Source organism: Myodes glareolus, chromosome 13 (assembly GCF_982192425.1).
Source record: "Myodes glareolus chromosome 13, mMyoGla1.1, whole genome shotgun sequence".
NCBI classification, from domain to species: Eukaryota; Metazoa; Chordata; class Mammalia; order Rodentia; family Cricetidae; genus Myodes; species Myodes glareolus.
The window spans coordinates 27,512,336-27,526,986 of NC_142038.1; the positions used below are offsets into that span (position 1 = coordinate 27,512,336).

Genomic DNA, 14,651 nt, shown 5'->3' on the forward strand with positions numbered 1-14,651 from the left:
GGTTGGAAATGACTTCAGAGAGACTATGACATTGGAATTGGCATGTGGAGAATGATTAAGTGTCTCAAGAGATTGGGGGAGGCATTTCTGGGGATGGGAACATCATGAGCTACCTGACTAATATGGTGACTGGCTGGGCAAGACTGTAGTTTATGGGAAAGAGCCCGGATTGCCTCAGCTGTTCCGAAGCCTTGGTGATTCTAGAGAGAGTAGATGTTTCCCAGTTCTTTGTCCCTTGGGCCACTGGTGCTCTATAATGCCGAGGGCGAGACGGGATTTCAGTAGCTACTGGTGGGTGATGGGTAGTCTGTGCAGAGGCCCCTTACCAGGAAGGGAAGTCAGTGTTTTGTTTACAAGGGAGCTGGTTAGTTTGTTCTGTCTGGCCTGGACTTTGCCAAGGCCTGTATCCCTCGCCTCGTGGGAAAAGAAACACACTTTAAAAATGGGAATTCTTGGAGGAGGAGGAAGATGAGGAGGTGGCATTGCCTAGGCAGGCCTCTTACTGCATGGAACAGGCACCCCACTTCTGCACTTGCTCTCCCTCTGTGAAACCAGGGCTTGCCCCGGCCAGATTCCAGGGCTGCCAGAGCGATGAGCTCTGCGGTCTGTGTGAACTAAGCTGTTGTCTATGTTGTGAGGGGTCATTGTGAGCGTGGTCAGGAGGCAGCGAGAGTGAGCACTGATAGCGGACAGCCCAGTGCAGTGAGCCAAGCTTGCGTTTTCCCAAACCCGAGAAGCAGTGTGTAAGTGCCTTGGCTTATGGATGACGTAACTGAGGCGCCAAGTAATTAATTGTCCAAGATCACACAGCTCCTAGGTGATGGACCTTGATTTGACATGAGGCCACCTGGCTACAGCCTGTGTGAGTAATCAGAAAGTTCCTTAATGTAGGACTCTGGGTCCTTGCTTGGACTTGGGCTCCTGGTCTGAGTTCTGGATTATTACAGTTACAATATATGTACATGTATGTATTTTTCAAAGTTAAAAATTATTTTTATTTTGTATTTGCATGTGTGGGAGTGCCAATGGGAACTAGAAGAGAGTGTTGGATTCCCAGGAACTGGAGCTACAGGATGTTGTAAGCTACCTGATATAGGTGGAGGGAACTGAATTCAGGATTCCAGGAAGAGCTTTTCACCACTGAACCGTCTCTCCTTTATTTAAAGAACACGTTTGCTTTCACAGTAAACTGAAAGAAAAGTAATGTTCCCTGCTGTACACAGTCTCCCCCATTATTGATGACCCCCCACTAGAGTAGTTAAGTGTTATAGCTGATGAGTCTGTGCAGAGCCCTGGTTTAAAGTGTGCAGTTCTTTAATATCTGAAAAATGATGTCAGATTCTTGACCCTCAGATGCCTGAGACCATGAACTGCATTACTAACAAGGAGAAAGGCTGTTAATGGGACAGACAGCGGCCAGTGACACACACTTGAGCTCACTACCTCCCCTTCTGTAGGGCCAGATGGATGGATGGTGTGGGCAGGGGCCATCAGGGCAAACTCCACCCCAGCTTTGTGTTCCTGTTGGCATGGTGTGAGGTCAGGCCAAGCCATGACTATGGCTGTAGATAGCTCCTATCACTCTAGCCTTCCTGGCTCTGCCAGGACACCTCCCCTTTCTTGCTTTGCTCTCTAGAGCTGCAGGGAGTCCTGGAAAGCATCACACATTTCCTTATCTCCAGGCTGCTACACATGCCATCTTTCTTCCATTCTTGGCTAGTCCTTGCTCCGTCCTGCTCAAGTACCTCTAGCCCCAGAAGCCTTCCTCTGTCCTCCCAGTCTGTTCATAGAGATTAAATGCTGCTAACTTCTTCCAGATACCATGTTCCTTTCTCACCAGCCACACTTGCTTACTCCCTGCCATCACAGATGTCTGCTTTAAACAGGCAACCTCTTTCTCAGCTGCACACAGTGCAGAATGTCAGAGGTAGAAGGGCCCCCAAGCTTCATCTAACAGGCAGGAAGCCCAGAGAGGGACAAGGTATATATATGCTCAGGGTCAGGGTGCATCATAGCACAGATGGGACCAACTCCTCATTTCATGACAACAAAGTAGAACATTAAAATCACCAGTGATATCATGTTAACATGGTTTGTGTGTGTGTGTGTGTGTGTGTGTGTGTGTGTGTGTGTGTGTAGTACCAGTTTCTATCCTGTATATAAAAATATTTAGCAAAAATAAATTTATACAGATAGTTTCAGTAGTACATGTCGCAAGGGCCTGTGGGATAGCTTGGTCAGTATATGCCCGAGTATCTGAGTTCCCACCTAATGATATATCAAAAGAAAGGGTGTGCTTGTAATCTCAGCTCTGGGGAGGCAGATAGGCTCATCCCTAAGGTTCACTGACCAGGCAGCATAGACTCAGTGGGTTCCAGTCCAGTAAGAGGTTTGTTTGTTTGTTTGTTTGTTTGTTTATTTATTATGTATACAATATTCTGTCTGTGGGTATGCCTGAAGGCCAGAAGAGGGCACCAGACCTCATTACAGATGTTTGTGAGCCACCATGTGGTTGCTGGGAATTGAACTCAGGACCTTTGGAACAGCAGGCAATGCTCTTAACCGCTGAACCATCTCTCCAGCCCCCAGTAAGAGGTCTTTATCTCAGAAAAAAGGTAGACAGTATCTGAAAAATGATACCTGAGGCCCCTGTCTTCTACATGCACGCGCGCACACACACGCACACCTGTGGCAGATGTCTGTCAGTATCCTTTATGTGCTGTTTGTCTAGGATCCCATCATCACATTAGGAATTGTTGTTTGCTTGTTTTTGAGACAGGGCCTAGCTGTGTGTCCCTGACTGGCGTGAGCTCTGCATGCAGGAGGCTGGTTTCAAACTTGGAGTGGTCATCCTGCTCCGTCCTCTTGGGTGCTAAGACTGCATGTGACACCGTGCCTGCCTTGCATTGTGATTTCTAGAGAATACCTCCGTGTTGGGCATTTGCCATTATAAGCGGCACAGGGATTTGGATTCCTATAGAGAAATTTTTTGTTTTGTTTTGTTTTTTGAGACAGGGTTTCTCTGGGTAGCCTTGATAGTCATGGAATTCACTTTGTAGACCAGACTAGCCTCAAACTCATCTGCCTGCCTCTGCCTCCTGGGTGCTGGGATTAAAGGTGTGCACCACAACCGCCTGGTGAGAAATCTTTTTTTTTTTTTAAATATTTATTTATCTGGGCCGTGGTGGCTCACACCTTTAATCCCCGCACTTGGGAGGTAGAGGCAAACTGATCTCTGTGTGTTGAGGGCAACCTGGTTTACAGAGTGAGTTCTAGGACATCCAAGGTTAAAACCAAAACAAACAAACAAATCCATTTTGTGTTTGCTGAACAGTGTGTTTGGATGATAGTGTGTGTGAAAGCAGGCTTGTGCATGCCAAGGCATGTATGTGGAGGTCAGAGAACAACTTTCTGGAGTTGGCTCTCATCTTCCATCTTTCTTTCCTTGCTTGAGGCAGGGTGTCTGGTTGTGGCTGATGCTTTGCTGCTTACTCCAGGCTAGCCGGCACACAGCTTCTTGGGGTTCCTGCTGTCTCAGCCTCCTCTCTCACTGTAGGAGTCCTGGGATCAGGATTGTTTATCAAACACTTCAATCCACTGAGCCATTTCCCCAGTCCCTCCATAGGATTTTTTTCTTTTAAGATTTGTTTATTTATTATGTGTACAGTGTTCTGTGTGCACACCAGAAGAGGGCACCATATAGATAGATGGTTGTGAGCCACCATGTGGTTGCTGGGAGTTGAACTCAGGACCTCTGGAAGAGCAGTCATTGCTCCTAACCTCTGAGCCGTCTCTCCAGCCCCCCTCCATAGGATTTTTAAGTGTGCATACAAAATGATGGACTTTATTATGGCATTTTCATATATCTGTATCATTATATTTTATTCTTTAAAAATTATACATGATTTTTTTTTAATTTTTAAAGTTATTTTATTTATTTTGTGTATGAGTATTTTGCATGTATGTATGTCTTTGTACCATGTGTGTACCTGGTGCCCACAGAGAGGCCAGAAGAGGGCCTTGGATTCCTGGAACTGAAGTTACAGACGGTTGTGAACTGCCGTGTGGGTGCTGAAAATAGAACACCGATCCTCTGGTAGAGCAGCGGTCCTCTTAGCCTCTGAGCCACCTCTTCAGCCCTTTTACTTTATTGTATTTGTCCCTCCCTTTCCTTCCCCCACTCCCCAGCCCGTCTTACTTCTCCCATGGGGAGTCTTCCTGTGCTTCTGTAGTGACTCCGTCAGGGTGAATTCCTAGAAGCGCAGCTCCTGCTGTCTGTCGTGCGGTCCCCATGCTGAGCACATCAGAGCCTTGGGTCTAGGAGGAGATTAGCGACCTTTACCCCTAAGCCAACCCCCAGACCCCCAGCTTCCCATCTGGTGCCTCATCCCAGTCTGTCTCACTTCTGTGATTGCTGGCCCATATGAGCACTTTCTAGTCTGCATGGTGCCCTGTGGGAAGGTGCTTCTAGGTTGGGTGGTTTTCACTCATGTAGCAGGAGCTGGAGGGTGGTGTCTAGGGCTGCTATGGAAACATGGGAATGGAGCCTTTGCGCTGCTTGTGTGGTCTCTGTTTACTCTTTCCAGAGAGAGATGGGTGTTCTGACTTGGGCCCCCTAGTGGGGCACAGGCTTAGGAAAGAGCTAGAGTCTAGAGTTCTGACTGTCTGGGTGGATAAGGCCATTGTAGAGGAAGTCCTGTCCCATTGGCCCTCATGCGGGCATTTGGTCACTTGGTGTCCAAGGTTGCCAGGCATGTACCTGAGGAAGAGATTCATGGTTGCATCTGGGGAAATGCTTACCACCTCTGTGTCTTAGTGTCCTTGTGTCAGGCCACAGTGTGTCCTTGGGTGCTCTTGTTCCTCACCGCAGCCCAGCGCGGAGGACCCTCACAGGCTGAGTTCCCTGATGTTTCAACAGCAGTGACGTCCTGTAGGCTTTTGTACACGGCTCTGGCTTGGATCCCTGCTCTGGCTGCTTCTGTTAGGGTCATCCAGGAAGGCTGGCAGAGGGAAGGAAGGCAGGAGGGAGTGGACAGGAGGCTGAGCTGTTTGGTCCTGATGGGACACTCTTCCTCCCAGGCCTTGCAACTGTTCGGTGTCACATTTTGCACCTGGATTTTTTCTTTAAGATACTGCAGTTGTATTTCATGTATGAGTGTTTTGCCTGCATGTATGTATGTGTGGACATGCCTGGTACCTATGGAAGACGTTGAGTTCCATGGAACTGGAGCTACAGATCTTGGTGATCCTCCATGTAGGTGGTGGGAACTGAATCCAATCCTCTGCAAGAACAGTACTTTCGGGGCTGGAGAGATGGCTCAGAGGTTAAGAGCACTGACTGATCTTCCAGAGGACCTGGGTTGAATTCCCAGCACCCACATGGCAGCTCACAACTGTCTGAAGATCCAGTTGCAGGGGATCTGACACCTTCACACCAATGCACATAAAATTAAAAAAAGTTAAATAAAACCATAAAAAATAAATAAAAAAAGAACAGTACTTTCAGTCTGAGTACTGAGGTTACTCTGAGCCATCTCTCCAGCCCTGCTTGTAGAGTTTTCTTGACTAATAATGATGCACACTTACAGCTGCCATGGGTGGATGCTTCAGTAAGTGCACTACTAGTGATTTCTGCCCATTGTTGGCCTTCATTTCCCAACTCCTTATGATATGGCTACCGTTGTTTGCTTCATTTCCTACATGGGGAGACTGAGGCTCACGGAGGTAAGAGTGTCAGGTTGGGTGGCAGTTCCTGAACATGAGCCCACCTTGACAGGACTCAGGTTTCTGTCCCAGCTGGCTGTGAAAGCCCTACTCTGATTCTCTCCTTCTCTCCCCAGCTTCCCAGCCTTCACCCTGTGGGTCCAACTCAAGAGAGCAAGCGGCATGCGGTACCCCCTGGCTGGCCCATTGTCTTCTGACCTGCTGTTGACCACTCCCAGGAGGCCCTGACGCCCTGGGGCACTTTTGCTCTGCACAGGACCACGTTGGGGTTTGCCATGGTGACATAAAGGGGTGTAGAGAAAGGAAGGAGCAAGACCAGCCTGTTGACTGTGCCCCTGGCTGGGAGAAAGGGCCAGGGGCCCGGATCCTTCTCTCCACTGCCCTTTGAACGACTTACTTCCTAAGTCTCTGAATTTCTCAGTCAGTGGACAACTCTTGGGCCTCCTGTGTGAGGCCTTGAGGGGGCCAGGCCAGGCTGGACCTCTGCTGGTTGAGACCTTGGGGGCCAGGATGCCTGCTCTGGCGTGCCTCCGGAGACTGTGTCGGCACATGTCCCCACAGGCTGTCCTTTTTCTGCTGTTTGTCTTCTGCTTGTTCAGTGTCTTTGTCTCTGCCTACTACTTGTATGGTTGGAACCGGGGCCTTGAGCCCTCAGCAGACGCCTCTGAGTCCGACTGTGGGGACCCACCACCTGTGGCTCCCAGCCGTCTCCTGCCGATCAAGCCTGTGCAGGCGGTTGCCCCTTCCCGGACGGACCCACTGGTGCTGGTATTTGTGGAGAGCCTCTATTCACAGCTGGGCCAGGAGGTGGTGGCAATCCTGGAATCTAGCCGCTTCAAGTACCGAACAGAGATTGCACCAGGAAAGGGGGACATGCCCACACTCACTGACAAGGGCCGTGGACGCTTTGCCCTCATCATCTATGAGAACATCCTCAAGTATGTCAACCTGGATGCCTGGAACCGGGAGCTGCTGGACAAGTACTGTGTGGCCTATGGCGTGGGCATCATTGGCTTCTTCAAGGTATTCAGGGAGCAGGTTTCTGAGCAGTTCCCAGCACTGTCTCTATACTTGTTAGCCAAGCACCTCCCAGTTCACACTGTAGATGAGTGCAGTGGTAGCACTAAACTCCTGGGCTTGTCATCAAGGTTAAAGGGGTTCCTGCTTGCTGCTGCTGAATCCTTAATTAATAAGACATTTGGAGGCATTGTCTGCTGCACATGGGACTCAATGCGCAGTAGGTGCTTGCCTGAAGGAGACTTGGGGCTGGGTGCAAGGCAGGAAAGGCATAGTCTGCTAGGGATGCTGAACCCTGCATGACAGTCGTCTCAGGATGAGCAGGTGCAGGCACAAGAGGGTTGTCACACACCTGAGGCAGGTTGGCTCTCTATCCATGTCCTTCCTCCTGGAGATCGATATTGTGTGTGGGGGTGAAGTTTGTATTTCTCTCAAACCGGAGCCATTTTGCACTAGGAGAAAGGAGAAGGAAATCCCAGTTTGCAGGTGGGGAGCTGCTCTGGGTTTTGTGGAGTTCCCAGAACCAGCCCTGGGATGGGGTGGGGGATTATCGCTTAAAGCTTGTCATGGAAGGTCTGCCCTTGAGGAGGGGCAGGAACAGTGGATGTGTGGTCATGAAAGATGAGTGCAGGCACCAGCTGGGGGCTTGGGGGCTTTGAGGGGACGTTTGTTTACTGGATGCTTCCAGTGTCCTGGGCCCTGTGCTGAGTACTAGTACATAGAGTAGTGGAAACGGGCAAGTCCCTGCTCTCCCAGAGCTGACATTTAGTGTAGTAGCAATGGGGTAGGCAGCTGACTGGAAGCACAGAGGCTATGGCAGGGGTGATAAATGTTCAATGAGGAGGAGCAGAGAAGGGGATGCAGGAGTGGCTGTGGGGGCCAATGCTGGCTTCTGTGCCCAGCCAGGAAAGTTGGCCCCTCTGAAACGGCCTGAAGGGGCTGGGAAGGGCATAGGGCTATTGCATAGTGTGAATACCTAGAGCAATAGATAGAATCAGGCAGAAGGTGCCCATGTTCTAAGCCTCTCTGCACATTGTTCCTTTGTTCAGCACTGGGAGGGCCTGCTTTAGCCCAGGCTTCCCACAGCATGTTCTTTCATGCACTAATACAGCAGGAGGCTCTGCACTGAAAAGGGATAGTGAGTCAAAACACCAAAGGCCTTAGAAATCCTGCAGTGGGGCTGCCCAGTGCGCTGTTTCTCAGCCAGCTTGATCTCTTTCACAGAGCACCCTCTGGGGAACACTGGCCTGGTTTATGGCTTCACAGAAGCAGAAAGTTAGGCTGGCTCCATTGTCTCTGTGCTTTTTTTCTTTCCTCCTGTACTCTCCCCTTTCCTGCCATGAACTTCATTAAGGTTGGTTCAGAGCCCCAGGCCTGAGACTCATCAGAACGGCTGACGTTTATTAAGAGCTCCTTCAGTGCCCTGTGCTGCCTGCCTGCTTTGCACAAATTAACTTACTTCTCACTAATAAGCCATTTTCCACAGCAGGCAGAGGGTATGGTGATTTAAGAGAGGGGAAACTGAGGCAGAAAGAAGTTAAAAATTAACTCAGTGCCAGGTGGTGGTGGCCCAAGCCTTTAATGCCAGCACTTGGGAGGCAGATACGGTGGATCTCTGAGTTCAAGGTCAGCCTGATCACAAAGCAAGTTCCAGGACAGCCAGGTCTACACAGAGAAACCCTTTCTTGAGAAAACAAACAAAACAACAACAAAAAGAAATTGTCCAGGATTCAAGTCCAGATAACTGAAGCCATAGGCTTGGTCTTTCTAAGGTTTGATGAGTCTCGGCGCTGAATACTCTTAGTGGAGGTCTGTGCCAGAAGCCCTGTGTTGTGTACTGAACTTATCTAGGCCTGGGGCGTGGACATTGAGCACAGTTAAAATAACAGAACTCAAACCCTGTGTAACCCCAACTCCTTGTGTATGGTAAAAGCATGAGGCCCATTGAGGAGCAGGGACATGCACACAGTCTCCCTGGGGTTAGTGGCAAATGCAGCTCTCCCTGCCCTGTTGCATAAGTCCGGACTCCTGGCTTTTGAGCAGAGGCTTGTGGCTGTCGGTTAGAACGCACGCCTCCTGGTGGTCGAGGCACACCACTACTCTTCTGCTAAGGCTGGCTTCCTTGCTGTTAGGCTGTCAAGGGCCTGTGCCAGGGCTCAAGTTCCGTCTCTTTCAGGCCAGATTGTCAAGGCCGGGTGAAATCACGAGCTTAAAAGTCCAGACTCTGTGTGACCATGGCCAAGGTGCTCAGCTAGTGAGACGAGTTTCAGCTCCTGCCTCTAGATCCTGCTAGAAGTCAGACAGTTGAGGGAAGCTCTGAAGACTAGGCCAGCAATCACTCCATCAGTGGCTGCTGGGGTGGCGTGTCCACTCCAAGTTCAGCAAACGTCGTAGTTGCCCTTGGTCTGTGGCTCTGACATTGTGCCCCTGAGAAGTCCTTGAGATGGGGATCAGGTCCTCACCTGTGCCATTCCTACAGAGTCACGCATCTGCCATGCGAAGTAGATGGCCTGCATCTGAATGCACCCTGAGGGCCAGCGAAGGCTACCTGACCTTTCAATGCCCAGCGTGTTGCTTTGTGTGCTCTGTCCCATAGAGTAGGCACTTTGTTTTCAGATAACGTGACTCAAAAATTAAGTGGCTTTACCAGAGTGACATAGTATGCCGCCCAGCCAAGATTTGACAACCCAGCTTACTGCTTCTAAGTGGATGACCTCAGAAGACCGCATAGGAGCAGACTGACTAGAGACCCAGAAGGACAGGGTTTCTCAGTGTGTCTCACCAGTTCAGAAGGAAGTCTGTGCTAGGCCTCCACATCCCACTCGTTACTCAGGCTCGGAGTAGGAAGGACCCTGTGACAGGGCCAGCACCTTTGGCCCTAGACCCTTTGTTCCCTTCCCTGGCTGGATCCTTTCGTGGCTGCCTGTGGTAGCTATCATGGCTGACTTCTTCCTCAGTGGTGCTGTGTGTAAGCAAGCCACCAGCACCTCACAGCAAGCTCAGGGCCAGAACTTGGAAATGGGATCCTCGAATTCCAGTGCCTGTGGTGAGTTCCCAGGCCCCAGCAGTGGTAGACAGGGCCTGATGTGTCTTTGGTTCCTTCATAGGTCACTCTCTAGGCCAGTGCCTAGCGTTATGGGGAGCTAGGAGCCTCAGGAGGGTGTCTCTGAGGATGGGTCACAGTCTCTTGCACCTCAGCACTGAGGCTGGCTCAGGATGGGGACTTGGCAAGCACTTCCTGCCTTCAGAGATCTAAAGTGGTTCCTTATCACAGTTTACAGAACCAGGCCCCTGCAGAGCTTTGTGGGAATGAGAAGGCCTAACTGTTAGGATTAGAAAAGAGCTTTCTCTGGGCAGGCTCAACTCTGCGCCTGGCTCAAGACTCAGACTACAACCTCCCATCCGCTCTCTGTTCAGCATATGCTCAGGCATGGTGCTCCCTAGGCTAGCCGCACAGGTGGCCTGTGGGTGACCCTCCTTCCTTCTCCAGATGCAAACTGGAACATGTGACTTCATTCAGAATCCTTGGGTAGAGTCTGACAGCTCCAGGGACCTTGCTGCCTCTTGCCCTTTCTTGGTCACTCTCTGGCTCCTTGGTCACGGTGTGCTTTCTCCTGCCTCAGGGCCTTTTCACTGGCTATTCTTAGGACTTGACTTCTGCCTCCTTCTAGACACTCAGTCATTCTGTAACAAGCTCCAAAGGCCCTTTCTTCAGGAGCCTGCTGAGCCTGCTGACTGCCCAGCATGTGCTGGTCCACAGCTGTGACCGTTCCCCTGTAGGTATACCGTGTTTTATTCTTCCATGACTTTGATGGCTGTCTCTCCTCCCTGCTTGACTTGAGGGGGAGGGTCACATCTGCTTTTCTCACTTGACACAGTTTCCTGTCTTTTCTCACTATATCTCATTAAATACTTATTACAATGTCTGGTACAGTAAGTAGCTGCAGACTGATAAATTAACCCTGGAACCCACAGCTATCAGGTGCTAAGTATGTACAACTCTCTGTTCCTCTTTCATTCTTAAAAATAGTTACTCAGCAAATGAATGTGTGTCTCTGCTGGGTGTCAGGGATCCAAAGTAAGAAATAAAGCCTTGTTTTCAAATAGGCACAGGCTAGGAGGGATGCTCTGAACCCAGTGCAGCTGCTGAGACTTTATCGTGGTCCCAGGGAGGCCATTGCAAGAACCAGGTATATGTGTTTGGTTTTGAAGGATGAACAGGAGTTTACCAGTCCTAGAGATGATAGAACCAGTATAGGACAAATGTACTATATGTTTCTGGAGTCAGATGTCCAGAAGGGTGAGAGAGAGCATGAAGGAGTGGTGAGACCAGAGAGGAGGAGATGGAGTACAGGAATGGGGGTCGCATCAAGTCCCAGGAAGAGGAGGTAAAGATCACATCACTGTCAGTGGTATCCAGAGGGCGAGAGAGCAGCCCTTCTGTGTGGGAGGGGGCCTGTGTCTGTCTGTCTGTCTCTGTGTCTTTGTGTGTGCATGTACCTGTGTCTGTCTGTATGTGTGTGTCTGTCTCTGTATTTCTGTCTGTATGTGTATTTGTCTAACTGTATGTGTATCTGTGTATGTCTGTGAGCATGTGTTTGTGTCTGTGTGTACACATGTGTGTCTGTATTCAGTGAGGGATATGGTAGCTCTTGTGGAGTTGTAAATATTGTTGCTATTACTGTTCTCTACTATGCCTGACAGCTGTTCTCCTACCCTTTACTGCTCTAGGCCAATGAGAACAGCCTGCTAAGTGCACAACTCAAAGGCTTCCCTCTTTTCCTGCATTCGAACCTGGGCCTAAAGGACTGCAGCATCAACCCCAAGTCCCCGCTGCTCTATGTGACACGGCCCAGCGAGGTGGAGAAGGGTGTGCTGCCCGGTGAGGATTGGACTGTGTTCCAGTCCAACCACTCTACCTATGAACCAGTACTGCTGGCCAAGACGCGTTCCTCCGAGTCCATCCCACACCTGGGCGCAGATGCTGGCTTGCATGCCGCCCTGCACGCGACTGTGGTTCAGGACCTGGGCCTCCATGACGGCATCCAACGTGTACTGTTCGGCAACAACCTTAACTTTTGGCTGCATAAGCTTGTCTTCGTGGATGCCGTGGCCTTCCTCACAGGGAAGCGTCTCTCACTGCCTTTGGACCGATACATCCTGGTGGATATCGATGATATTTTTGTGGGCAAGGAGGGCACGCGCATGAAGGTGGAGGATGTGAAGGTAAGGAGACTCTGGGAATGCCTCATCCGGCCACACCCCCATCTGTGACTACTGGGCTGTTTGCAGACCCAAGGATCCAACTTCAGCCATTTGCTGTCTTACTGTGCGGAGATGTTTTGCATGTGTATGCTGGAGTTCAGGAGGAAGGGACACGGGCAGAAGCAGATCTGGCTAGGGTTGTTATCTGCCTTTTAGCCCAGATATGATCTTTTTTTAAATATTTATTTATTTACTTACTTACTGTGTTTACAATATTCTGTCTACGTGTATGCCTGCAGGCCAGAAAAGGGTACCAGACCTCATTACAGGTGGTTGTGAGCCACCATGTGGTTGCCGGGAATTGAACTCAGGACCTTTGGAAGAGCAGGCAATGCTCTTAACCACTGAGCCATTTCTCCAGCCCCCCCTCCCCCAGATGTGATTTTAACTCTTCAGAAATGTTTGTCATTATCAGAGTTCCCACAAGATTCTTCAGAATAAAAAGTCACATGTACAGCATGTTCTAACAGCTGTATGTGGATGGTGGGGGCTTATGTTAAATTCTGAAACCATTTACCAAATTGTTTGTGAACACTCCTTGCAAACACAGGGTAGCTACACATGTGAACTGTCAAGAAAGAAGCCTGCCAGAGGACAGTCTTTTAGATGCAGTTGTCCAGGGCTGGAACAATGGCTCAGTGGTTAAGGGCACTGACTGCTCTTCCAGAGGACCCATGTTAAATTCTCAGCTCCTACATGGCAGCTCACAATTGTCTGTGGCTCCCGAGATCTGACAGCCTCGCACAGATAAACATGCAGGCAAAACACCAATGCACATAAAATAAAAATAAAGAAATTATTTTTTAAAAAAGCTGCAGTTGTCCTTTAGCCATCGGTCTTCCTGGAGACTGCAGAGGAGACGGATGCTAGAGGAAGGGCATCGGTGTGGTTGCTGCACAGAGGGCGAGCATAGCAGTAAAGCAGGCGGAGGCAGAACGGGATTAAGTGCCCAGAGCTTCTGCCTGCCGACTGGGCGTCCCCTCTGGAGATTAACAGGGCTCGAGATGCATTAGCACCAGACACAGACCTCTTTGATGCTGAAGGAGGCTTTAGACAGTGTGGCAGGCACTTTCCGTGGGCAGCACAGACCCATTGGCATTGTCTTCCTAAAACCTCAGGCAGGGCTGGCTGAAGGTCTAGAAGGAGGGTTTCTCTGGGGCTGTGGCCTCGTCCTGCTCAGAAATGAACTCTACAAACAGGAGCATGATAGATAGTGCTTCTGACTAGGCGACTCGGGGGAAGTCTCATCCCTAAATAAGGGGGAGTGCCGGGGAGGGGCTCAGGCTGTGCCTGGGAGGGGTATGTCCATGTGGTCGGGCTCCTCCCTCCCTTACTTGCCACAGCAGACCTAGGCAGTGTTGCTCTGCTTTTATGCACAGTGCTGCTCCTGACACTTTTCTCAGGTGTTCTGTTGAAGAATTTAAGCTCACTCCAATTGAGCCGTCCTGCCAACATCTTCATGCAGTACTGAAACCAACCCCAGCAAAGCAGATGGCCCTTTCCTTGCTTGGCACACTCTTCCAGTGGCCCAAGCATCTATCCATTGTAGTTTAGGGCCTCACTGCATTAACAAGGGAATGTCTGACAGACTGTGGTCCAGGGTGAGGCCTCTAGCTACAGGCCCACCATGTACCCTGTGAGCCAGTGATCCAGGGCTGGTTACAATAGCCCAGGCTAGTCTAGACTTTATTATCTTTAGCCTCCTGAATACTCTGCCTAGTTTTTTAGCATCCATCCCCTCCCCCCTTTTTTTTTCTTTTGGATTCAGTCTCATGTAGCCCAGGTTGGCTTTGAACTCTTGATCCTCCATCCTTTTCTTCCTGAATGCCGGGCTTGTTAACATGTTTCCAGGCCTGACTCGGTTTCCCCATTTCTGAGGAAGAGGTAGTGCAGCAGCAAAGAGCCATGCCTGTAGAGAACAAATGTCTTCCATGTTCCCAGCTCAGGGAAGACACAAGTGCTTCTTTGGCAGGCCTCCTTCCCCTTTAACATCTTTCTGAGTCTGAAAGGCCAAACAGTTTTCCGCTTTAGTACTGAGCATAGCTACCCACTGACTTTCCTTCAGAACCATGACTCATTAGCTTGTGTCCTTCTGGCCATACAGTGCAGTTTCTGTAGTCCCAGCAGAGTTTGCATAGCTGGGGTTTGATGAGTGCCAGGCTCTGTGCTCAGCTGTCTGTGTGTGATCCTCATTGGATGTCACAGTAGCTGGTGAAGAGGTATGAGTCCCCTTTTACAGAGGAGGCCACCATGACTCAAGAGATGGGACAGCTTGCCTGAGGCCACACGGCTGGATCATGTATCTGTCAGGCAGTGGTTAGACTTGGTTAGACGCCCGAAGTGACAGTCCTGCCTGAAGTGAGCTCCTGGAGGTTTGCTCAAAGCCGTGTGAGCAGTGCAGTCCTGGCCCAGAGGTCAGCCCTTCCGTGGACTCCCATTGGTGCTAGATGTGGTCACTCAGGATCACTGCACCCAGAACACAGAGGATGTCCTTGGAAGGGCCAGGATCTTTTGATCTAGTCTGCATTCTCCTGAGGAGATATTGGTGCTCACGGTGTCAGCCGTGACTGTAGCTCTCTTTCCCCATCACTTTTCCACCACAAGCCTGTAGTTTCACAGACCAATCTCACTTGTCTGAAGAGCCC

General features: G+C 50.2%; 1 protein-coding gene across 5 annotated transcripts in view; it reads left to right on the top strand.

The window, feature by feature from the left end:
* Nucleotides 1-14,651, top strand: part of Ndst1 (N-deacetylase and N-sulfotransferase 1) — a 61,009-nt gene that overhangs the window by 26,847 nt on the left and 19,511 nt on the right. For all 5 annotated transcript variants that reach the window (XM_085699814.2, XM_085699813.2, XM_048419019.3 and 2 more), the window contains exons 2-3: nucleotides 5,841-6,747; nucleotides 11,473-11,967. In XM_085699814.2, the coding sequence (XP_085555940.1) occupies nucleotides 6,235-6,747; nucleotides 11,473-11,967 (1,008 nt within the window). In that variant the 5' untranslated portion in view covers nucleotides 5,841-6,234. The remainder of the gene's footprint in view (nucleotides 1-5,840; nucleotides 6,748-11,472; nucleotides 11,968-14,651) is intronic.